At 38.6% G+C, this 25195-nt stretch overlaps 3 protein-coding genes across 3 annotated transcripts; all 3 read left to right on the top strand.

Annotated features, from left to right (window-relative positions):
- Positions 1 to 255: 255 nt before the first annotated feature.
- On the top strand, positions 256 to 1845 carry LOC5575351 (tryptase). The gene is made up of 4 exons (XM_001655679.2): positions 256 to 351; positions 424 to 494; positions 554 to 1187; positions 1246 to 1845. The coding sequence occupies exons 1-4, from the start codon at positions 277 to 279 to the stop codon at positions 1801 to 1803; spliced, it is 1338 nt and encodes a 445-aa protein (XP_001655729.2). The 5' UTR covers positions 256 to 276; the 3' UTR covers positions 1804 to 1845.
- Positions 1846 to 12120: 10275 nt separating this feature from the next.
- On the top strand, positions 12121 to 13554 carry LOC5575350 (tryptase). The gene is made up of 4 exons (XM_001655678.2): positions 12121 to 12250; positions 12313 to 12383; positions 12439 to 12838; positions 12893 to 13554. The coding sequence occupies exons 1-4, from the start codon at positions 12161 to 12163 to the stop codon at positions 13418 to 13420; spliced, it is 1089 nt and encodes a 362-aa protein (XP_001655728.2). The 5' UTR covers positions 12121 to 12160; the 3' UTR covers positions 13421 to 13554.
- A 7971-nt stretch (positions 13555 to 21525) lies between these two features.
- On the top strand, positions 21526 to 23654 carry LOC5575349 (tryptase). The gene is made up of 5 exons (XM_001655677.2): positions 21526 to 21665; positions 21755 to 21854; positions 21920 to 21993; positions 22049 to 22496; positions 22972 to 23654. Exons 2-5 carry the CDS (start codon positions 21774 to 21776, stop codon positions 23518 to 23520), a joined length of 1152 nt encoding a protein of 383 aa, XP_001655727.2. The 5' UTR covers positions 21526 to 21665; positions 21755 to 21773; the 3' UTR covers positions 23521 to 23654.
- Positions 23655 to 25195: the final 1541 nt, after the last annotated feature.

Genomic DNA, 25195 nt, shown 5'->3' with positions numbered 1-25195 from the left:
GATAGCAATGATTCAATGTTCCAGCGGGGCCGTTAATGTCATGAAGATTAAGAAAGTACTTTATATGAAACATTGATTAACGCAAAAAAAAGGAAATTTACAGTAGCAATATGAACGCACCCCATAGAAATGCAATACTCTTTCCTGATCACATAATCTTTGAATCGTGTACTTTCCTTGGACGATGGTAATACCCATAATAATCAGCTCAGCACCGGTATAAAAAGTACCAAACACCGATTAATCTCTACAGTGATCATTTTTACTTGCAACAGAATGGTGCTAGCAGCGCTCAAAGTGGCCTTGTTGATTGGAGTTTTGCACGGCTCTATCACACTGGCAGCCGCCAAAGTACGTTGTGTCGAATAATCGCAATTTTTGTTTATAAAATTATTATTGTTATTTTTCTTCCGAACATTTTAGTGTGATGGCGTGTGCGTCAAAATGGATGAATGTGAAAACACTTTCGGTGGGGTGAATTTCGTTAATCTAAGGTAATATCTCAAATTAATTGAGCTTCTTGAATAGTAACTGATAACAATTGCACACTCAGATTTGGCGATGAAGACTACGAGGAAGCTGATTGTCCTCACTACTTGGAGATATGTTGCGATTTGGACCAAGTTGTAACGACTAAAGCTCCATTGGTGGTGGATGCAGTTGTTGGCGGTCAGTCGGGAGAAAAAGGTGACCATTCTGGAGAAGACGACGATCAGAGACGTAGCCTTAATATAGGTGAAGTAACAAGTGAAATCCCCAGGGTATCAGCCGTAAACGAAGCATCCAAGGAAAAAAGCTCCGAGGAAGTAAAATCAGACACTATTGAGCCACAAGCACAAAGCTCCGTGGAAAACGCGGCTGTGGAAAATCCGGCCATTCGTACCGTCGATCAAGTCAAACAATTCGGAGAATGTGGAATCAGAAACCCGGAAGGCATTTCGTTCAGGCTAGGAAACTCCAAGTCCAATGAAACCGAATTTGGAGAGTTCCCATGGATGGTAGCAGTCTTGCAGGCTCATTCTGAAGCTGAATCAGAAGTTTCCACGTACGCATGTGGAGGTTCGCTGATCGCGCCTAATGTAATTTTGACTGTTGCTCACTGTGTAATGGATAAGCAGGCAAATGAGTTGACAGTTAGAGCAGGTGAATGGGATACAATGACTACAAATGAGTACATCCCTCATCAGGTAATAAATTCATTTTTTCCAAACTTCGTCAAAATTCTTAATCTCTTAAATTTTACAGGAACGACAAGTATCGTCTATAATTATGCATCCTAATTTCAATCGAAACCTACTTTTCCACGATTTGGCCCTGTTAGTTGTAGTGTCGCCTTTTACGGCAGATGATAATGTGCAACTCGCGTGTTTGCCACCACAAGGCATGGATTTTACCAGTGAAAACTGTTTTGCCGCAGGATGGGGAAAAACTGCTTTCGACGCCAAGAGCTACCATGCAATCCTCAAGAGAGTTCCGTTGCCCATGGTCCAAAGAGCGCATTGTCAAAATGCTCTTAGAACTACGAAGCTCGGAAACCGATTCCGGCTACACGAGTCCTTCATTTGCGCCGGTGGTGAGGAAGGAGTTGACACCTGCACAGGAGACGGCGGTTCTCCGCTTGTTTGCCCAGTTGAAGGTACTGCGAATAAGTATTACCAAGCAGGTATTGTCGCTTGGGGTATTAACTGCGGCCAGTCCAATGTTCCCGGCGTCTACGTCCGCGCTAGCTTGTACACCAACTGGATTGATGCCGAATTGCTGAAACTAAATTTCGTCGCTGTAGATAAGCGAAATAGTATTTAGGATGAAATAATGTGAATAAACAAACATTTAAAATGAGCAAAATTTTGAAGGTTTTTCACTAAGAACGTCAAGAGTAAGGGTATCTGGGTCATGTTAAGGTTTAAGAGGTTCATTGTTTATCTTCTTCTTCTTCTTATTCAGTGTTCTTATGCGCACTTCCACTTTCTTTGCCAAAGTTACCATTTTCGCATTCGTATATCGTGTGGCTAGCGCTAGCGCATGACGACTCACCATAGTAGCATGTCTGAAAGAACTTGAAACTGTTGAGAACCAGAGCTACAGGTCCAAAGCCCTGATAAAGGTGGATGGTTGTGACCGTGGTCATCATGTAAAGAACAAACGGACAATGCTGTATCGTGCCTGCGCCGAGGAGGCAGCCCCTCTAGCACGATGTAGGTAGCGCAACCCTAGTTAGGTGGCGTATCGAAGACTTTTCACCAACCAAGAAAGGCAAAAGTAGACCTACATTGCACTCGAGGGTGCAATTAGCAGATCTGGCGTACAAAAAATGGCACTATTATCACAAGGTCGCACATGCTCCTTGGCTTTGCGGACGCTATAGACCTAATTGGAATCGATCGGAACAGTGAAACAGGCCTCTGAAGAGGGAGACAGCGAGGATAGGTCTGACCATTAATTCTACCAAAACGAAGTACATGGTTGCAGGTAGAGATAGAGTAAGATATGGTGGTGTAGGTGCAGAGGTAGTGTTGGATGAGGATGTGTTTGAAGTTGTTGAAAAATTTGTTTACCTTAAAGCACTAGTGACATGTGACAAAGACGTTTCTAGCGATGTGAAAAGACGTGTTGCGGCTGCAAATAGGGCCTTTTACGAACTACGTAAACAGCTTAGGTCCCGCAACTGGCAAACGGAAACGGTATAAAACATTGATGCTTCCGGTGGCTCTCTACGGGCACGAAGCGTGGACGTTCAAAGAGTCAGACCGGAAAGCTGTCGGTGTTTTCGAGGAAGACCACGAATACGCTGGCTGTACGCAGTGGAAGAGGACCTGGCGACCCTAAACGTTTGGGGCAACTGGAGAAGTTTCGCCCAAGACCGACGAATTGAGCTCTACAAAAAAAGATCCTGGGCCATCGAAATCGATGTAAATTTATTATTATTTATTTATTAATTATTAATTTTATTAATTTTATTTATTATAATTTAGAGTAGAGATTTTGTTCATTGTTAATCGATTGTTCACGATGTCGACTTTAGGAGACAGACAATGGAAGATGCCTAGTGATAACACATATAACTCTCCCGAGACTTCCGTGGGATCCTTGTAGACAGAGGCGCGTCCATGTTCGAAACCATGGGTAGGACAAACGTTGGCAAATATTGTGTGCAAAGTGAAGCTTAGAAAAATTTTATCCGTTTGAAATCCTAGACTGGAAGTTTTGTAACATTTTTGACGGTTTTGAGTTGAGTTGAAATAATTCTACTGTTTCCAAGCATTTTAACGATATTTTCAAGTGATTTTTCCGCTCAACAGAAAAGTGACATAATTCTTAGAAGACTGAATTGTATTTTTTGACTGTCATACAATTTTTATAGAATGAAAAATTGCTGAGAATACCTCAAAGTAGATTTTCTCTAAACTAGGTTTTTATCACTGACACTCTTCTGCTTATAACCCCCTCATTTTCATGCCAGTTATTTTCACAAGATTAAAAAAGCTATTCGTCTTTTCAAAGCTGATAGCGATTGAGTGCCCTAAAAATAGGAAATTAGAGACCTCTTGCCAGAAAAAAAAGAGACCAAACGAGACCTTCAAAACTTTATTCAGTGATTCATCCATCGATTTCCTTGGAACATCCTTCAAGCCTCACGATCAAAACGTCTTCTTCAATCAATAACTCCTCCAGAAGTTTCCAGGGATTCCCTTTGAAATTATCTTTCAGGATTTATATGATTCCAACTAGGGATATCTCTAAAGATACCTTCAACAATTGCTTTAGAGATTCCTTTTAAGATTTCTACAGAAATTCCTACAATAATTCTTTGAGATTTTCTTTTCTTTGTTCGAAGAATCCCACATAGACTTTTGGATTTCTGGGAGGAAACGTGGAAAAAAAATTGAAGGATTTTCATGGATGTACAAACGAAGGAATTCTTGCATGGTTTCTGAACTGAAGGAGGAGATATTCATGCGACAACTCGAAGGATTCGAGTTTGGTGATCCTAGCCTTGTGTGTCACCTGAAGAAGTCCCTCTACGGATTGAAGCAGGCTCCCCGGAGCTGGAACTCGGAGTTCCACAACTTCGACAATTGCTTTAGAGATTCCTTCTAAGATTTCTACAGAAATTCCTACAATAATTCTTTGAGATTTTCTTTTCTTTCTTCGAAGAATCCCACATAGAATTTTGGATTTCTGCGAGGAAACGTGGAAAAAATATTGAAGGATTTTCATGGATGTACAAACGAAGGAATTCTTGCATGGTTTCTTGAAAAACACCCTCATGTTTTTTTTGAACTCTGGAATAAACCTTTGTAAATTTCCTCGGAATAAATCCTGTTAAAATCTTTGGAAGATCTTCTAGAGTAAAAACTGGAGAATTCGCTTGAAGGATTAGTGAAGAAATATTTGGAAGAAATTATTGGATAGTTTTGGAAAAAATCAAAGCAATACCCGAGGAAATTACTGAAGGTAGTAGTTTTAGAAATCACAAGGATTTCCCGGAGCAAATTATTTTAAGTATCCGTTGAAACTTTTGAACTTTTATGTTTCCCCAAGGAATCCGAAATACTGAAAAAGATTGTTGAACCCTTTATAGTCTCTGAAAGTTTCTTGGAGCCTGTATAATTTTGCATCAGGATTCAATGCAAGCAAAATTAAGAAAGAAGAGACTTTGGAGACCTTTTTGGTTGAAATACATACTTTAGAGACCTTCTTCTCACGATTCTGAACTTTCGGGGATAATGTACAAACTATATTACGCTTTACTATGCGAATGCCATGAAAAACCTTATCGTGTCTTCAATTCTCTATAAGAATAAGTACGACATTGATCGAGTTTGTATGTATATTGAATAGATGATACAAAGTGTAATTCATTTCTCAAGCTTTTTTTGTGTTGAATCGTGGGTAGGACAATCCTTTGACTGTCCTACCCATGTGTTTTTGTGCGTAGTACATGTCCTACCTGTCCTACCCACTTCCCGCGCCACTGCTTGTAGAGTGTGACACAGTGGCTTCAAACCACTCCCGAAAAACTAGCTCAGTAGCATGAAACCCCTGATCTAGAAGGGCATGTTAATATACTTTTCTTTTCCGTATTCCCATATTATTGTTATATCGGGTTATATTGGGTTCATAGCAGTTAAATGAGTATAGTTATAATCTGTACCGATATCCTTGGTTGGAGGACCTAGGATATCGGTACATATTATAACAATACTCTTTGTAGTCATAGGAATATTTTATTGATTTGTACGGATGTTTTTGGTCCTCCAAGGACTCCACTGAATATAGGCTTTAGAGGTTTGTTTTCAAATACTCCAAAGGCCCTTAACCATTCCTGTTAGTAAACGGTGTATTGTAATAATTTGTGCGGATGCTCTTGGTCCTCCAAGAACTCGTTCGAATGTAGGCCTTTGGATCTACAAGCGTAACCAATCATCAACAGATAGTTGTAACGTGTGTAGATCACCTTTTCGTGGTGCGTTACGGGGTAAGATCTACCAATTTGAACCCTAGTCTAATCTTGTTTGTCGGGCTAGGGTAATATGTTCTGGTAATTCAAGAATTCGCGGTACAAAGTTGGTCAGTCCCGAGACTAAACTTGAAGCCAGGATAACAATCATGAGTACTAACTCAACAAGGACTGTAGGTACTGGTTATTCAAGGACTTACGTGAATTCTGATTACTAAACAAATTTTCTAGCTTGATTCGGTTTTGCTGCTAGCATAAAGCCAATTTTTTCTAGTATTTTTTTGGGACTAAACTAAAAGCGAAACAAGGATGTGACTAGAGTTCTATTGCATGGTCAAATATCAGAAGTACCGATTTGATTCCTCAGAAATTTAATCGATTATGTTTGCTGAGGGGCGCGCCTTCGCTGAGATGTAAATTTCTATGAAGGGTGTAAATAGCGGGACCTTTTCATCATAGTCGATTTTCATCAATATCTGAGGAATCAAAACAAGAACTGTACAGAAATCGATACTTCATTACCTATCAATGGAAATGGAGTAATGCGACATGCACTTTACACTAAGGATACGGGTAATGCCACAATAGATCTAAATACTGGTCGCAGTGGCGCATCCGAACAGAGAAAAAAAACGAATAGTTCTTTAATATTGCAAAGGCCTCTAACTAACCATATTAGTAAACGAAGCGTTGTATTGAGTGGTTTCGATATTTTTGGACTTCCAAGGACTTCACGAAATATAAAACTAAGTATCTACAAACGTAAGTAGATGTATATTGATGATCCAGTCAAACCTCCTTGAGTCAATATCTGAAGGGATCATCATGGATCATCATGGAAATATCGAGTAATGGAACAGGAATTCTTCGGAAAGCTGTTTCGCGGGACCATCATAGTAACCATGAAACTTTGTTTTTCGTATGGTTCCATGATTCGATATCGAGTCATGGAACATCGACTCATGGAAGTTTTACTGTACTTAGTTATAGCATAAAATCTTAACTCTTCATGTAAACAAATGAATGAATGTACTGATCTGTACTGATGTTCTTTAATTTACTACTAATTAAAAATATGACGTCAATTGAATTTGCGTAAAAACAGACTTCATTAAATAAGACATAGATTTTCATCAATCGCTTGTTGTGCCCGTTCCAAAAATATCCATATTTCCTGGATTTCTAACGATTTTCTCTAACCGGGGGTCGCCATCTTGGATTCAAAAATGGCGTTGCACATCGATTTTTATTGTCCCCTCTTCGTGCCTGTTCCGAAAATACCCATATTGTTTAGGGCTATCCATTAACCACGTGGTCATTTTTTACCGAATTATAGCCCCCTCCCTCCTCACAGTGGCCCAAAGCTGGCCAAAAGTCAAAAAAATGAAGTTTCCAATTTCGGTCTCGAATAATTTTTCTTGATTTCTTCAGTATTGAATTACAATTCCCCGAAATTTCAGATCGATCGGTGAATATTTCAATGTTTTACAGCATGTGACCTGGAGAGATGTCAGCTGAAATTGACCCTTTTGAATTTTTCAAACTTCGTGAAGGTTGTTCTAAAGAAATTGCAGTTTCTGTACTTAATCATGACCAAATCTTTCTCAACCGGTCTCATTCGAAAGAACATACCTTAGGCTTTATTTTGAAGATATTTTTAACCATATTTTACAAGTTTACCATTTGAGAATGTCAAGAAGTGTATAACATAGAGCTCCTTCAAAAATAAGGCATTTTTTAAAATGTAGAGCAAGATATCTGGGAAACGCTCTGAAATGATCATTTACCCCTCAATGTGTGGCAGATATTCCATAGTATTTGATGTACTATGACTTCACTTGCGCTTTTTTGCGCCAAGATAAGAAAAAATATGTTTAAGTTACACTGCGGATCAGCCCATTAGACCATCATACTTGATATAAATATCGCATTTTTTTTTACCACTATAAGCTCCCGAATAGATTCAAAAACCACCTCGAGCTTGCCTACGAGGCTTAACTTCAAGCTGGCATCGAAATAATGACGTTTCATTCGATTTTGATCTGGGTACGGATTTAATTGATTGAATTAAAAAAATGTGCTATTTTAAGCTAATTCCGTCAAATGTACCGGACATGTAGATTTTCTGTTTCAGCGATTATTTCTATCGAAATACAGGTCGGACTCGATTATCCGGAGTATCGATTTTTTTTTTCACTCCGGATAATCAAATCCTCCGGATAATCGAATCACTAAGAAAAAAATTGAAATCTTCGACAAAAGAGCTTGAATATTATCTTTTTTGGTTGTTTTATTTATATGATGCGGTGGTGTAGCCAGAAATTATTTCTAGGAACTTTAGGGGTCTCTACTAGAAAAAAAAAATTGACCAGCATACACAAAAAACACTTTTTCAAACCCCCCTTTTCATAAAACTGCAAAACCATTCATATTGTATATTGAAATACCAAATTAACTCAGATTTATGCATAAAAATTGAAAAACAAGAACATCAAAAAACAAATTCCGGATAATCGAGTCTAAAATTCCGGATAATCGAATCCCGGATAATAGAGTCCCCGGATAATCGAGTCTCCGGATAATCGAGTCCGACCTGTACCACTAAAAATCATGTTTTGTCGCAAATTTAGCATTTTTGTACGTTTTGAGTGAAAATTGTACTTCTTGCCAGCATTTGTATGGGATTCGGCCACTGTGCTCCTCCTCGTGGACATTTGTCCATATAAAAAAAAATAAATTTGTATGAACCGAAGTCATTTCTCTACACGAAGAAATCAGACTACCCAAAAAATAAGTTCTTCAAACTCAAATTTGGGTAAACTGCATTTAGTTTTTACCCACGGTTGGGTTGTTTTGCCTCTCTCGCAATAGCAATGTTGTCAAAAACAGAGAGAGACTCACCGCCAAATTTGGGTTCTTTCGAGTTTACCTAACATTAAGTTTTTTTAACCCACTACGGTGACTTCGAAAGCTAACGCTGGGATGATTTTTTTGCACTGAATTGTTTTTTCGCTATTGTCAAAGGAGAACTACCTAACGATAGGTCAGTTTACCCAAATCTGGGTTATTCCACGAAAGAGCTGTACTGCCCATAACTGCATATTTGTAACATTCGACAAAAATAGGCATTGAGTAAATGGGATACCAAGTTTGCATTTTATTGCAGTATGGGAGGGAACTGATATTTCAAAAAATCACTAAGAATTCAAAAGTGTTTATTTGAGGCTGAAATTTTGTACAACTCATATCGCTTATTGGGTGAATAGTCAGAAAAAAAATCTGATAGAAATTTCGTTGCCACTGCATTATAAGGCTCATGTATAATCTCAATGTGACTGTTATGCGGTTACAATTACCAATGTGACAAAACAACTTGGTATTTTTTTCGAATTTTCTAGAACAATCTCACAGATTTTAGTAAGTGGGTCGAAAGTATTTGTTATTTGATGACTCTCCCCGGTATTAACTCGAAATTTCCAAAAATGTCGAATGTGACTGTTATGCAGTTATGGGCAGTGTATTGCGTCAAAAAAGTAAAAATTGGGTTGATTTGTCGCTCCGTGTACACTTCAGGTATGATCCATTTAATAAGTTATAGTCTCATGAGTATGTCAATTTTGTAAATAAAGTTCTTTCTAGTTCTGTTTATCTATGACAATAGATCGAGAAGAGCTTTGAAAAGTATTTCACCAAACTGACAGAAATTATCAAGCAGCCACGAAATTTTCGAGGGAAACATAGAACAATTGTAAAAAATCTTATTTATGTTATTTTGAATTTTTATAATTTGAAATGACTTTAAATAACAGGAAGGGTTACAGTTTTGATCTTCTTACATTTTGGTGTCCTAAAAGGTTCATTTGGAAATTATTTGGTTTGGAACTCTCTATGAAAATGACCCACAGGAAAAAAAATCTGCTTGTGAATGAGCATGATCATAATTTAGGTGATAAGTACAATTATTAAGTAAGCGATCGTTAGATGTTAACTAAGAATTGTGGAAGATTCTGGCTGGGAAGTTCTGGATACGAAAAACGTTCTTTTCATCTGTCTGGTACGAGCCTCAACAATTCGTTCGCGCGAAGGGCAATCTCAAAAGACAGACTTATGCTTGCTCCCGCAATTTTCACATACAATCTATTTGGGGCCTTCCTTAGCCGAGTGGATAGAGTCCGCGGCTACAAAGCAAAGCCTGAAGGTGTTTGGGTTCGATTCCCGGTCGGTCCAGGATCTTTTCGTAATGAAAATTGTCTTGACTTCCCTGGGCATAGAGTATAATCATACCTGCCACACGATATACGAATGCGAAAATGGAAAATTTGGCAAAGAAACTCAGTTAAAAACTATGGAAGTGCTTATAAGAACACTGAGCTGAGAAGCAGGCTCTGTCCCAGTGAGGACGTTAATGCTAGGAAGAAGAAGAAGATATTTTAGGTTTCTTCCTTTACAGGACAGACGTGAGAAGAACTTCCGCAAATAATGAATTTAGCATCCATTTCAGAATGTTTAGTACCATGATCCCACGTTTATTGTAAAAGCCCTTTCCGGAGAATGCCAGATTGGGTTCATTTATGCATAATGATTACTTGCACTGGAGAAAGTCCTAGTAAATCATTTATTCCAGTTTTGATCTCTTCGGAGATCTCTTGAGAGACCTTTCTAAATGGCTTTGAAATAACACATTAGTGCTTCTTCTCTTCAAGATGTTTGAGAAGAAGTTCGCCATCTTTAAGAGTTTCCGGCAAAACGCGACAGTCTCCTTTATTTGCAATTTGTAAGGAAACTTTGATTCCCCTAATGGAGTTGAAGATCTCCTGCCAAATTCAGAACAACGGATCATGATATGCTTCTTCTTCTTGGCATTACGTCCTCACTGGGACAGAGCCTGCTACTCAGCGTAGTGTTCTTATGAGCACTTCCACAGTTATTAACTGTGACTACACTATGTTCAGGGAAGTCAAGGAAATTTTCATTACCGAACTGAGAATCGAACCCAGACACCTTCAGCATGGCTTTGCTTGGTAGCCGCGAACTCTAACCACTCGGCTAAGGCGGCACCCTTTGTTTGCTCACTTGAGAGCTTAGGCTAGAAGATGCTTCGATTTGATGCTAGGAAAATTTGTATGAAGTATCGAAATGGTTGCTCATTTCAATGCAAATATCAACATCAACTATTTCACCCTTGGAAGATAGTGCGCATTCCGGAGAAACTTTCGGTCATCCATTTTTGTCATGTTTTGTGACAGTTTTAATGACCCACGTTTTTGAAAAATAATTGTGAAATCATAGATTAACTCTTCCTATTGTCCGTGGTAGCAACCATATAGGGTAAGTGTTCCCTTAGTTGTGGGTGTTCCTATAGCTGCGGTAGTGCCGTTTTCACTGATTTTATTACATTAACCACAGAACCGACACTGCCAATCAACGTATTGGCTTGTTGATACACGGAATTAGCTGAAAAAAGCGTTTAAATTGCTCTAAAACTAATGAAATGACACTAAAATTGCGAAAACTTTTCTTACTTGTACCAATAGTTGCGGTAAAGTGTTCCTATAGTGGAGGATCCCATAAGAAAACAACGGATACCGCAACTATAGGAACACAAATTAAAAATGTACCGCAACGAAAGGAACAGTGTACCAATAGTGGAGGTATTATTTTTCACTGACATGCCGTGGGTTACTGCGATGAAACTATTTTTTTCAATGAGTCAATGGTCGTTACTTCCCGTTACAAAATTACCGTGTACATTAATTGCGCTTCTTGAATTTAGACGGTTAAATGAAGTTCAATCGTGCTTAGTACCTTCTCTATTGGTACATATACCCTACAGTGAATAGTCGACGTGACCTTTCAAGAGATTTTTTTGTCCAAGAAGGATTACCACCGCTAGCTTTCGTTAACGGGTACAAAATCGAAGGCACGGGTCCAAACAAGGATATAAAAGAGATCAAAAGGAATAGGTATACTCGATCCACAATGTTTTTAAATCGCCATATCCTAGAGAAACTTTTTACTTACATTTAATTTATATTTCTCGCGGAAGACCATATAAATAATTGATCAAACACAGTCATAACATCTATGTTTGCGAAGAATTTCCGAGTTCAAGGGTTATCACTAAGTGGATGCAGAAAGCTCGTTTATTTCAAGGGGATACCCCTTGAATAGACGATGGTTTAAACATTGCCTTCCTTATCAAACCAATTTCCCATTCTTCTTTGCCTGATATTTTTATCATTTTGTGTTTACGAAAATGGGAACGACTCTTGAACTAGGCCATCGTCCATAACTGTTTTTGCATCTTTTATTTTAAAATGTGAATATTTCAGAGAAAATATACCTACGTTAATTACGAAGAGCAACACTGAGGAAGGCTGCAAGTAATCGAAATTCACGTATCTGCTTTAAAGTGCTTATTTTGCATCAATCGCCCTAAAGTAATAAATAGATTTTGAAATAAAATTTTCTTACAATATCTTTTCACCTTCGAAAAAATTCCTGAATTTTTAAACATATCAGATTAATTTTCTGATTACCATAATTTGTCCTTAAAAAGAAGCATAACCTAGTGACTGGAGTTCTTCCATTTGTCTACCAATTAGAGAAGTTTTCATCGCTATTCTTCATTCTCACGAAAAGTAAAATACCAAGGCGTCTCGCGGTGCTTCACGATTGTTTAGTTCATTCAAGTTCAATATGCGACGAAGACTCACGCTTGTCCTGCTTGTACTTCTGAGTGCATGTGTACAATTTTCTTATTCGGATGGTCTGCAAGATAGAATAAAAGTCCGTTTGAACGTTTTACATTATATTTTCATTAATTTTAATTAATTTATTTTCCATTGTAGTGCAATGGAGTATGTGTGCCGCTGAACCAGTGTAAAACTGACGTAGGATCATTCAGCACTGTGGATATTAGGTAAGCCAAATCAAAATTCCTTCTAGTGCAAATCAATCAAAAGTTCCATTTTCAGTGACGATGTCGAGGTAACGTGTCATCACTATCTTGAAGTGTGTTGTTCCAAGGAAAATGTTGTAAACGGTTCGGCAAATAAATGTGAAAATAGTGCCATCAAAACTTTCCGAGACTGTGGCAGAAGAAACGAAGATGGAATCGGATTCAGAATTACACACGCCAAGCATAATGAAACCGAATTCGGAGAATTTCCTTGGGTGGTAGCAGTAATGCAAGTGGAGGAATCTCAGATGGAACTTGTTAAACCCGATTCCAAATTGATATGTGGAGGTTCTCTGATTGCTCCAAACGTGGTTCTGACCGCTGCTCATTGTGTGATGAATCGTTCGGCAGAAACATTGATAATTCGAGCTGGTGAATGGGACATTGCTACTCGGAACGAAGTGATCCCGTATCAGGTTTGCGATTGAGTTTACAATTTTGATCAATTAAATAACTAATTTACCTTATAGGAACAACGAGTCGAGAGAATAGTTCTGCATCCTAATTTCAACCGGGAGCTTCTGTTTTTCAATTTGGCGCTGCTCATCTTGGAAGACAATTTCGTAGCCGACGAACATATTCAGCTCATATGCATGCCACCACAAAACAAAGCTTTTTACGATGAAAATTGCTTCACAACCGGTTGGGGCAAAGTGGATTTTAGTGCACCAAGCTACCAAACGATACTGAAGAAAATCGAAGTTCCAATAGTTCCTAGGCAAAAATGCGAAACACTTTTGAGAGGTACCCATCTTGGTGCATCGTTCCGACTGCACGATTCGTATATTTGCGCCGGGGGATTGGAAGGAATCGATACCTGCACCGGAGATGGAGGATCCCCATTGATGTGCCCAATTCCAGGGTTCAAAAATAAGTTTTACCAAGCTGGAATTGTTGCGTGGGGAATCGGTTGTGCGCAGAAAGATATACCCGGCGTCTACGTAAGAGTTAGTTTGTACACGGATTGGATCAAGGAAGAAATAAAAAAGATCGAGTAGGTGAGGGACTAACACTTATAATAATAAGAAACCCTAATAATTGAAGATTGATCAAAGCTTAAGCCAGTAACAACGAAAAGCATTAATAGATAAATAAAATGAATGGGGTTTTCAAACATAAAAAAAACTAAAAACCAAGATTCTTGAATCGCGAATAAAAATAAATAGCTATCCGAAACAAGCTAAAAATTTCAAACGTGTGCTACACGAAAGTCCGTTTTTCATCACCAAGTGTTCGTTTTCTATCGTAAAACTCGTCGCTTGAAAACTCCATGTGCTTACAGTTCCTTCCCGATCATAGTCCTTGTTTCGTGCCCGTAGCAGACTACCAGTCCTGTGGGCGTTTTGTAGGTACCGTTATGACTCGAAATCCGGACACTTGAGCACCGGACTAACTTCAACATCATTTATAAAATTAATGATATCTGTTTTCATAAGGTACAAATAAAGTTGAAGAATAGCTTTGTGCATACTTATGGTAAAATTCAAATTCACTGTATGTCCGGCTTTCGAAGCGTCCGGCAATTCGAAGCAAAACGGTACATAGGTGCAAGTTCTTCTGGAGTCCATAGTAGGCACGATTAACACAGATGATGCGGCTTCGTTTTTCACGGCTAGAGTTGTTGTGCGTCGTCAGTAAGGATCTGAGTTAAACAAACCGATCTACCAAATCGAAGATATCCTCATCAATAACTAAGCTATCTCCTAGAGGAGTCCTGTCACGTTCGGCTTCGCTCACCAACATGTACAGTATGGCCCATAAACAATGCGAAAACCGTCATATCATGTTTTATGGTTATTTTTATATAGAAAATGTGAACGAAACATAAATGTTATTCATTATTGGTATTGTTTGATCTATTTAGACTCAGCATTTTAATTTGGACATGATTTTCATCTGTTACTTTCACCTTACTAGAGAGGAATTGGAAGCACACCTTTAAATTTTATCATGCGGTCGTCGAGCTCTATATCTTTGTGATGAGAGCTTCTAAAAGATCAACGGTGGCGTGAGATTCTTCACATACCTTGTCTCCCGCATTCATATGGGCGAATGCGATGATAGAATTGGGTAATTGGAGACTTAAACATATTTTCGGAAAAAAATACCTTTTATAATTAAATTGCATTCTTTTAATTTAGGAGTTTTATTTTTATTTTCATTAAGCTTGAACAAAAAATAAAGGCATATCAAATCCTTAAAACTATGACCCTGGCAAAATATTTTATTGTGACCATAAAAAAAACACCTTCTCTAAGAACTCCTCCATCCTCTGATACCAAACAAACTAAAATTTTCAACAATAAAGTATGATTTTCGAAGGTGAAAATTTTATCACCAGAGTATACGACAATCAGACGCTATTTCGAACTTTGAGCGGACAAAACCTTTAAACTTCTTTGCTTTATTACATTATTTAGGACAGTAAAAAAATCTGCAAAAATTGTACTAGATAGCGAAGTTATTTCAAAATATACTACAGTAATCATAAATTACATTCGCTCACAAAAACAATAAAAATAACGCTTGTAGATGTTATATTCACATTCGAACAATTTTCGCATTTTTTTTATGGGCCATACTGTACGTTGGAGTACTAAAGATAATTTGCCCATAGGGGGTAAAAAGCGTCACTTTCGATATGAACGAACGATGTGTTTTAGATTATGGTAAGTCAATATAAATCTTTCTCTTGATATATTTTTATGTGTTTTGACGTTAACTACGTCTTATGGCAATATACTGGATGTCAATTGAAATCTAAAATTTTGCAACCATCACGAAATTATGTTAGGTTTTGAACGCTAATTCTTCTTCTTTCTGGCGTTACGTGCCAACTGGGACAAAGCCTAATTCTCAGATTAGTATTCTTATGAGCACTTCCACAGTTAACAACTGAGAGCTTTCTTTGCCGATTGACCATTTTTGCATGAGTATATCGTGTGGCAGGTAAGGAGATACTCTATGCCCTGGGAATCGAGAAAATTTCCTTTACGAAAAGATCCTCGACCAGTGGGATTCGAACCCACGACCCTCAGAATGGTCATGCTGAATAGCTGCGCGTTTATCGCTACGGCTATCTGAGCCCCTGAACGCTAATAACTTCCCACCAATCCGGAAATGTATACAATATTTTACTCGAATAGAGAAAACTATTGATTATCGACAATAAACTATTGAAAATTAGGAACATGTCGATCCCTTTCTTAGGGGCTGTCAATTAATTACGTGAGACATTTTTTTTTGCATTTTTGATCCCCTCTCCCCCTATGGTGAGATTTTTTGTATGAAATTAAAAATAAATTGTAGGGTGCGTAAGAAATCTCTGATTTTTTCGGCTCCCTCAGTTCCCTAGTGTACAAAAATAATTGGCAGACCAAGAATACGAAACAGTTGATCACGAGGATCCGGAAGATAGATGTCAGTGCCGTCCAACGCTCTTGTTTGAGCACCGTGATAAAGTTGCGTCGTACGGCTGATCAGGGCCCCTTCTCCAATATTCATTGACGTTGTCTATTTGAAGAATGAACCTTATGTTTTGAATAAAAATACTGAAATCATCGAAATTTTTTTGAATGTATGATTGGAAAATTCTCATTTTTTATCAGCCCCTACGGGCAGCTGTATTTTTTAATCACAAAAATATATTGAAATCACGACAACAGTTATGTTTTTGAATTTTTTTACACCTTTTATTCACAAGTTCTCAAAAAACTTTTTTATTTTCAGAATTTGTATCGGTTTTGATCATAGGTCACATGGATTCGGAGATATTCCGAAATTCCTTGTGGGACCGACGTGTAGCCATAACCCACGTAAATTTCTTAGGCTACAGAACTTTTATCGTATCCAGCTATTAATTCTTTGGAACAATACATTAATGAGAGTATAGGGTGAGAATATGAAACAATTTGGTGCAGCCATCTTTGAGTAATGAGCATTTAGATTACTGGTACCACACTGGCTTTTTTTGACCAAACCAAAATGGCCGTCAAAGACATTTAACATGGAAATTGTCGCCCCCTCGCAAGGAACATCGGAATATCTTCGAAACCAGATCACCAATGATTAATTTCGACACGGATTTATAAATTAGAAGAATTTTTGATAACTTGTGAAAAAATGATGCAAAAATTATGAGAAACAAAAAAACTATCGTGATTTGAATACTATTTTTGTGATAAAAAATGAAGCTGCTGGTCCCCTCTAACATTGAAATCGCTGTTCTCTCTAACATGAGAAAATTACCCCCAGTCTCCCTAGAGTGAAAGCACCGGTTTTGGCCAGCCGTAGAGATAATGTCAATAAAAAAATAGATGGAAACCCCTATTCGTACTACAAATGTATACAAATATACAAATATATGTCAAATGCAAGCCTTCATTCCATACTATGTATGTAAAATATCGGAACTGAGCTAAAACAATTTTTCGCTTTGAAAATTTTTTGGTCAATATAGACCACCAGAACCAGTTTCAGCCAAAGAAAGCAACGCGAGAATACGAGCCAGGAAAATTGGTGAAGACCGCAGCGACGTAAAGGGACTAGCGATTGGATGCTCGGTACGTGGAACTGTAAATCTCTCAACTTCATCGGGAGCACACGCATACTCGCCGACATGCTGAAGCACCGCAGATTCGGCATCGTAGTATTGCAGGAAGTGTGTTGAAAGGGTGTGCACGTTTAGACTTTAAAAGTACCATACCATCTACCGCCCCGGTACAACATAGAGTGGCTCAAGCAACCGGATGTCGCAGCAGCATACGCGCAGCACCTCGAGGCTGCATTACCGACAGGGGGTGAGTTGGAAGGAGCCCCTCTTGAGGACTGCTGGAGAACAGTGAAGGCAGTCATCAATGCAGCTGAGAGCAAAGTCGGGTACGTGAGACGGAGTCGATGGATCGATTGGTTCGAAGAGGAATGCAGGCATATTCTGGAGGAGAAGAATGCAGCGCGGGCGGTCATGCTGCAGCAATAAACACGGCAGAACGTGAAACATTATAGACGGAAATGGAAACAGCAGACCCGCCTCTTTCGGGAGAAAAAAACGCTTCCTGTAGGAAACGGAATGCGAAGAGATGGAACAGCTGTGCCGGTCTCAAGAAACACGTAAGTTCTATCAAAAGCTCAACGCATCCCGCAACAGCTTCGTGCTGCGAGCCGAGATGTGCAGGGATAAGAATGGGAGCACTTTGACGGATGAGCGTGTGGTGATCGAAAGGTGGAGGCAGCACTTCGACGAACATCTGAATGGCGCTGAGAGTACAGGCAATGAAGAACGGGACAACGGAGGAAATGCCTTCGTCAGTACTGCGAACGATGGAAACCTACCAGCCCCCAGTTTGAGGTAGGTTAAGGATGCCATTCACCAGCTTAAGAACAATAAAGCTACTTGTACGGATGGTATCGAAGCTGAACTCATGAAGATTGGCCCGGAGAGGCTGGCCATTTGTTTGCATCGGCTAATAGGTACAATCTGGGAAACAGAACAGCTGCCGGAGGAGTGGAAGGAGGGGGTAATATGCCCCATCTACAAAAAATGCGACAAGTTAGATTGTGAGAACTTTCGAGCAATTACTATTCTAAATGCGACCTACAAAGTACTATCCCGGATCATCTTCCGCCGTCTGTCACCTGTAGTAAACGAGTTCGATCAACAACGGAACAGATCTTTACTGTACGGTAAATCCTCCAAAAATGTCGTGAATACCAGGTCCCAACGCATAAACTTTTCATCGATTTAAAGGCGGCATACGATAGTATCGACCGCGTAGTGCTATGGAAAATCATGGACGAGAACAGCTTGCACGGGAAGCTCACGGGACTGATAAGAGCGACGATGGAAGGTGTGCAAAATTGTGTGAAGGTTTCAGGCGAACACTCCAGTTCGTTAGAATCCCGCCGGGGACTACGACAAGGTGATGTACCTTCGTGCCTATTGTTCAATATAGCGCTTGAATGTGTTGTGCGGAGAGCCGGGCTTAACAGCTGGGGTAATACTTTTACTAGATCCAGTCAATTTGTTTGTTTCGCGGATGATATGGGAATTGTCGGCCCAACATTTGAAAAGGTGGCGGTCCTGTACACTCGCCTGAAACGCGAGGCAGCAAAAGTTAAACTGGTTGTGGATGCCGCCAAGATAAAGTACATGCTAGGTGGTGGGGTCGAGCGCAACAGGGCTCGCCTAGCTAGCAATGTTACGATAGATGGGGATACGTTCGAGGTGGTCAACGAGTTCGTCTACCTTGGATACTTGCTGACGGCTGACAATAACGTTAGCCGTGTAATACGGTGGCGCATCATCAAAGTAAGTCTGGCCTACTATGGCCTCCCCAAGAAGCTGCGGTCAAAAAAGATTCATATCCGCACCAAATGTACAACGTCGGGTGCTTAGGATGACCTTTGGCGGTGTGCCTGAAAACGGTGTGTGGATGAACCATGAACTCGCTCAACTCTACTGCGAACCCAGTATCCAGAAGGTTGTCAATGCTGGAGGGGTACGATGGGAAGGGCATGTTGCAAGAATGCCGGACAAAGATGGTGTTCGCTACGGATCCGGTTGGTACTAGAAGGCGTGGAGCGCAGCGAGCTAGGTGGGCGGATCAAGTGCGTATTGATTTGGCGAGCGTGGGGCAGAACCGAAGATGGAGAGATGCGGCCACGAACCGAGTATTGTGGCGTGAAATTGATGATTCAGTGTTATCTGTTCAGATGTTAAGGCTCAAAAATCCATCATTCAATCATCAGCAATCATCAAAAACGAAAAACCAGTTTTTTTGTACAAATTTTAAGAAAACCTCATAAAAATTTATCATCGCAATCTAAATAGCTGATGTCATGCAATGATAGATTTTCTTGAACATTGCTTAAATATTGAGCAAAAAAAAACTGGTTTTGAAAATTTGTAAAACGATGATGATTACTTTCCTCTTAACTAAATAAATGAAATGACGTTTTACAATCAATGTACATATCTGATCCGTTAGCGAGCGGTTGTCCACGAGGTCAGTTTGATAACTTTCCACGAACTCGTTTACTATTGCTGACAGACAACGGTAGATGATCGTATACGATTGTATAAATTATATAAATTGAATTTTTATGCATTTGAGTTTATGGCACAACTGGTGGGGAACGTTCTTTTGGAGCTTGCCTTCTGATATCTGATACTCGGAACATTGGGTTGTATGAATAAATTATAGTAAAGTTAAGTTTACTACATTCTCGGTAGTAAATTCTACAAGTGGAACACAAGTGTTGTTTCTTAGAATGTCGGTGTTTCTGGAATGTCGGTATGAATTCAGGTATTCATAAAGTAATTCTATTTGTAATTTTGATATCCCAGATTCTCAGATTTCCTTTCGAATTCCTGTTGGAATTTTCAGATTCTAATAGACATTCTGGATTTTTAACGAAATTATTATTATCTAGAATTTTGGAAGCCATTCTAGAAATATTGAAGAAATATAGGAAGTCTGGTAAAAACTTTAGAATTCGGGTGGGAATGGGATTCCGATTGTTTATCTCAGGGAATTCTATGGATATTTTTGAGACAGTTTGATTGCTGTAATCTCAAAGTCTCTTCATAGGACACAGATTTCAAGCTTAAATTCCAAAACTCGTTAGAAACTAGCGTTGGCAAAATCAAGGGGGAGACAGCTTTGCTCTGAGCAGGCTATGCGCATCGAGCTAACTCTGAGTTACTCACATTTGCTCAGAAATCAGCAAATCCACTATTTCCACTATTTGTTCAATCTTGCATCGTTTTACAACAAATGTCAGGAGGAAGTCTGAGATCTGATAACGATTGTCATTACGAGAAAGGAAGTTTATTGCTAAAATGTTTAAGAATGTGAGATGCCACTGAAATGGTGAGGCTAGTCCTAGTTATTTCGTCGGCATTATTAGCAAATGGATCGTAAGTCTTGGAACATGTAGGGTCCGTTTGAAGGACTAACTACAACACATCTTAGTACTAAATGAAATGTAACACTTTCTTAGATCAATTAATTGATTGAAGGCTCCCCCAAGCCGACAAAAATATCTCCTGCATTTCTATGTCATTCTAGAATTCACTTTTCTTTTCACACCAACATGACAATGCGAGGAAAGTGCTTATAACGAATAAGTGAAAAAGATTTCATAACACTGTAACATAATTATAGCTTATTTTGTTCGGTAATTCCCGTATAATAATGAGCGAATCTGGAAGAGCATGTTTTCATTCCGACATACGACACGATACGAAAACTTTTCACTGTAAAACAAACAACTCAACGCTTACGGTTGCTATGAGCACAAAACGACGAGCGAGTCGAGTTGTTCTGAGTTGCTCAAAAGCAACTCAAGATCTACCTCAAGATCAGTAGGCTGTCCCGCCCCTTGCAACAAACAAAAGGAAAGGTGAATCTCTGAATTCACAACTTCCTTCCAAAAAAGTGGGATTTAAAACTGTCACTACACGTGGCAAGAATGGAAGAAAGGACGTTCCCCCGAAATGCGAAATTTCTTCTAAGGGTGAAATGAATAATTGTATCGAAATGAGCAATCAGTTCGATGCTCTAGACAAATTTTCCGAACACCTACGCGTTCAGGAAGATTGATGAATGCTAAATCATGCCAATTGTTCCTAACAAAAAAAATCAAAATGATATCATATCAAATTTTTCGTAACTCCAAACATTCGTCTTTCAGAATCTTTCAGTTCGCAAAATTCTGTTATAAATTTCTGCACTGTTCCCATGACCTTCACCGCTGATCATTGAAGGCTGGTTGCATGAATCAGAGATAACAAAAAACCACTGTTTTGGAAGAAACCGGTTGATAAGTGAGAGTCAAAGGTTTCCATTATAATTATCGCTAATCCTCAAACAGTTCAGCAGACGATGTATATTTCTTTGCGGGATTTCCGTAGGTGATCGCACGTCTTATCAATTTCTATGTCTCCCGTTGTGTATTTAATGTTGTTCTTTTGGAAAGTCACAGACTTCTTTCTTGTGTTACATAACTATTGAGGTCGAGCCTGCTTCTAACTTATGTTCTTATAACAGTTGGTATTGAGAGTAGTTAATAGAATTGACTTATTATGTAACTGCAACTATTAACCAAGACATATTAACTCATGTTTCCGGTAAAATTCGTTTTGCCAAGAAATGATTGAATTTCTCATTACAGTAACCAAATGATCAAGATTTAAGATGTAGCACACGCTGCTTGAGAATCTTATGATAGATTTCAAGAGTTGTGAGTAACATAGTATAAGATTATTTGTTTTATTAGCAGTACAGAACCTATTTATTATTACGCTGATAGTATATTCATTTGCTTTTCAGTGTCAATTCGTAAGCCAACATGAGACATCATCATTCCTTCACTGGCGCAGCTCTAGTCTTCGTTGCATTATTTGCGTGCATAGTGTCGGTTTATGGTCAGGTTAGAGGGCAATGAAGAAATGAAGAACGATGTAGATTTTGATCTTACAATTTGTTTGATTCCAGTGTAGCGATGGTAGATGCGTAGATCTCGCCAAATGCCGAAGTAATTTTGGTCAACTCAATTTAATCGACTTACGGTTAGTTTGATAGTGATATAATTGAAAGAATACTAACAAACCCCTTAATTCGTAGAGTCGGCGTCTCGGAAGATGAAGGAGGCGTGGAAGGAGAGTGTGATCACTATTTGCAAGTATGTTGTGATAATGATGACATAATAGATGGTGTTTCGGAAACAACGCCTTCGGTCATTGTTAGTAGTTCTACGACGCCTAGAAGTGCAACAGGAGATTCAAAATTCCTTGAATGCGGGTACAGAAACCCTGATGGAGTTGGATTCCGGATCATAAATGGAAGACACAATGAAACAGAATTCGGAGAGTTTCCATGGATGGTGGCAATTTTGGAGTCGCAAACAATGTTGGATATAGAAACTCAGGCATTCATCTGTGGAGGATCGTTAATTGCTCCTAATGTTGTACTTACTGCTGCTCATTGCGTACATATTAAAGAGGCTGAATCTCTTACTGCTCGTGCTGGTGAATGGGATACCAAGACTGAAAGTGAAACACTTCCATATCAAGTGAGTGAATTATTATTTCATCTAATTTTTTTGGTTCTACATCAATTATCTTGATGTAACCACGCGTTTTAGGCGGGACAATAAATCTTACCGTTTCAAATTTTCACCCAATAACATTCATTCCATATTGACCGTAAAGTAAGCACGGACAAAACGTCATCACCCTGTCACCAGAGACTGTGAGATAAGAACGAACTGAAGTATTTGCCAGAGATCTTCATGCCGTTTCACACGCTATCCATTGTCCATCGTTATTCTAACCAATCTTGTTTGCTTTCCGGGAAAGATGTTCCCATAGTTTTACATGGTCAGTAGTGTCGTATATCAGGTGATGCGTTGGGACCTGGCCCTCATGACATTTTTGAATATCGCTCAAGTCCTAAAATTTGCATTTATTTTGGTGCAATATCATGATTTTTGTTAGGGTATATAAATAAATAACCTATTTTTCCCTCAATTTTTCTCTTCAAAATAGGAACAAAAAGTACAACGAATCATCATCCAGCCAAATTACAACTCGGCGGTGCAGTTCAACGACATCGCTCTCCTCGTACTTGAGCAGCCCTTCCAACCGGACGAAAACGTTCAGCTGATTTGTTTGCCACCACAAGGAGCGAAGTTCGACGACGAAAACTGTTTCGCAACTGGTTGGGGCAAGGCCAATTTCCATGCCGATTCGTACCAAGTGATCCTGAAGAAAGTCCAACTGCCCATGGTTGAACATGCGCAATGCCAGGAAGCTTTACGCGGAACGCGTCTTGGCAGAAACTATCGGCTGCATAATTCGTTTACGTGCGCCGGTGGTCAAGATGGCGTTGATACCTGCACCGGAGATGGAGGTTCTCCGCTGATGTGCCCTTTCCGAGGCTCGGAGACACGATTTTATCAGGCAGGGATCGTGGCTTGGGGTATCGGATGCGGCACGGCAGGCGTTCCCGGAGTTTACGTGAAGAATAGTATGTTCACCGAATGGATAAACCAAGAGTTGCAGAAGCTTGGGGTCAATGATGACTTGTTCGACTGAGTATCGGTGTATAGTTTGTTCTATTATAAATTGTAATTAGATACTTAGCTATTCGCAATGAAAACAGGACAAAATTTGGCATTTGACTTGACTTGATTTGACTTGACAGCATTCTCAAATAAACTATAAACCCATAAAGCGTCTTTTCTTACAAACTAGTAGTCCCGGCGTCCCGAGCAAAAGAGAATTGCTACTGAAGTACTCTAAGTATTCCTTATAATATTCGATAGAAAAAACCATAGAGGAAGAATGTCGCTGGCATCGCTGTCAGAATATCTTTTGCTGTCGAAGATAGGCGGGGCTATAAATGTCATCGCGAAAATGTATGCAGTTTGACACTTATGTTCCCAGGTAGAGGAGAATAGTAAAATAATAACGAAATTTACCATTAAAATAGAATATTTGAATAGCACAATTTGTTCTTTGGTTGTTTGAAATAAGAGATAAAATAAATAAAATAATAACTAAGTTTGTATGGCATAAAAATTAAATAATAACATATTTTCCCATTGTAATAACAAAATAATAGCAAAAATATAGGCAACCGTAAATAACAAAATATGTTATTATTTAAACACTTAGATTAGATTACTGGGGTCGGTAAAATTTTACTGGGTTTTGGAACTACCGAAAAAGTCATTAAAATGAAAACTATCGCCACGCGTAGTTGAAAAGCAAATTTCACCATGTTTTATTTTTTATCGATACATGATATAAAAAGAAAGCTCTCTGCAAAATTTCAGTGAAAAATCTCTGTTTTTCGATTTCTGACATTTGTTTTTAGCTTACTGACTTTTTCGGTAGTTCCAAAACCCAGATATTTTTACCGAATAGATTGAGTGTGTAGATATTGATAACAAAATAATAACTAAATAAGCTATTCACAAATAGAATAAAATAATGATAATTTTAGTTCTTTGACTCCAATATCTTAACTGAGCAAGATTTAAAAATAAACGTTCTACTTTATAAATAGTAAAATGAGCTATTATGGTAAAATTTGGTATTAGTTTGTTCTCATGAATTATTTAAATAAAGTTTTCAAATATCGAAATAATGACATATTTTACTGTGATGGCGATGTTTGTTATTCTTTAGATATTTATTGTTTTTAGAATTTTTTGCACAAATAACAAATTTTACCATGATAGTATATTTTGTTATTGATTAGTTATTACATGACCTTCAAAAATAAAATATCAATGATAAATTTTGCTAGAATTGTATGTTTTGCTTTTGATGAGATATTTATGTCAAATATTAATAACATAATAATGGTTAAACTAGATATGATTGCAAAATTTGTTCTTATTTTACCATTATTTTGTTTTTCACCTCTACCCGGGTACCCAACATGTTTCTGAGAGAGAACAAAGGGAACACCAGCGACATTCATCCTCTATAGTTTTCTATCTCTGTTTATAGTCCACATGAATTTCATGAGCAAATAAAATAATTCATTTGGGAAAATTTTATTCTCAAAGAAATTCTTCGTAGATCTATCTGCATTTGGTTCACAGCTAATTATTTTTCAAATTTCTCTAAAATCAAGGAACAACATCTTCTTCTTCTTGGCATTTACGTCCTCCATGGGACTGAACCTGCTTCTCAGCTTAGTGTTCTTATTAGCACTTCCACAGTTATTAACTGAGAGCTTTCATTGCCTAAGTTGCCA

This window comes from Aedes aegypti, chromosome 3 (genome assembly GCF_002204515.2).
Source record: "Aedes aegypti strain LVP_AGWG chromosome 3, AaegL5.0 Primary Assembly, whole genome shotgun sequence".
NCBI lineage: Eukaryota > Metazoa > Arthropoda > Insecta > Diptera > Culicidae > Aedes > Aedes aegypti.
The sequence above is the reverse complement of the archived record's forward strand: the minus strand, read 5'-3'. Positions and strand labels throughout refer to the sequence as shown.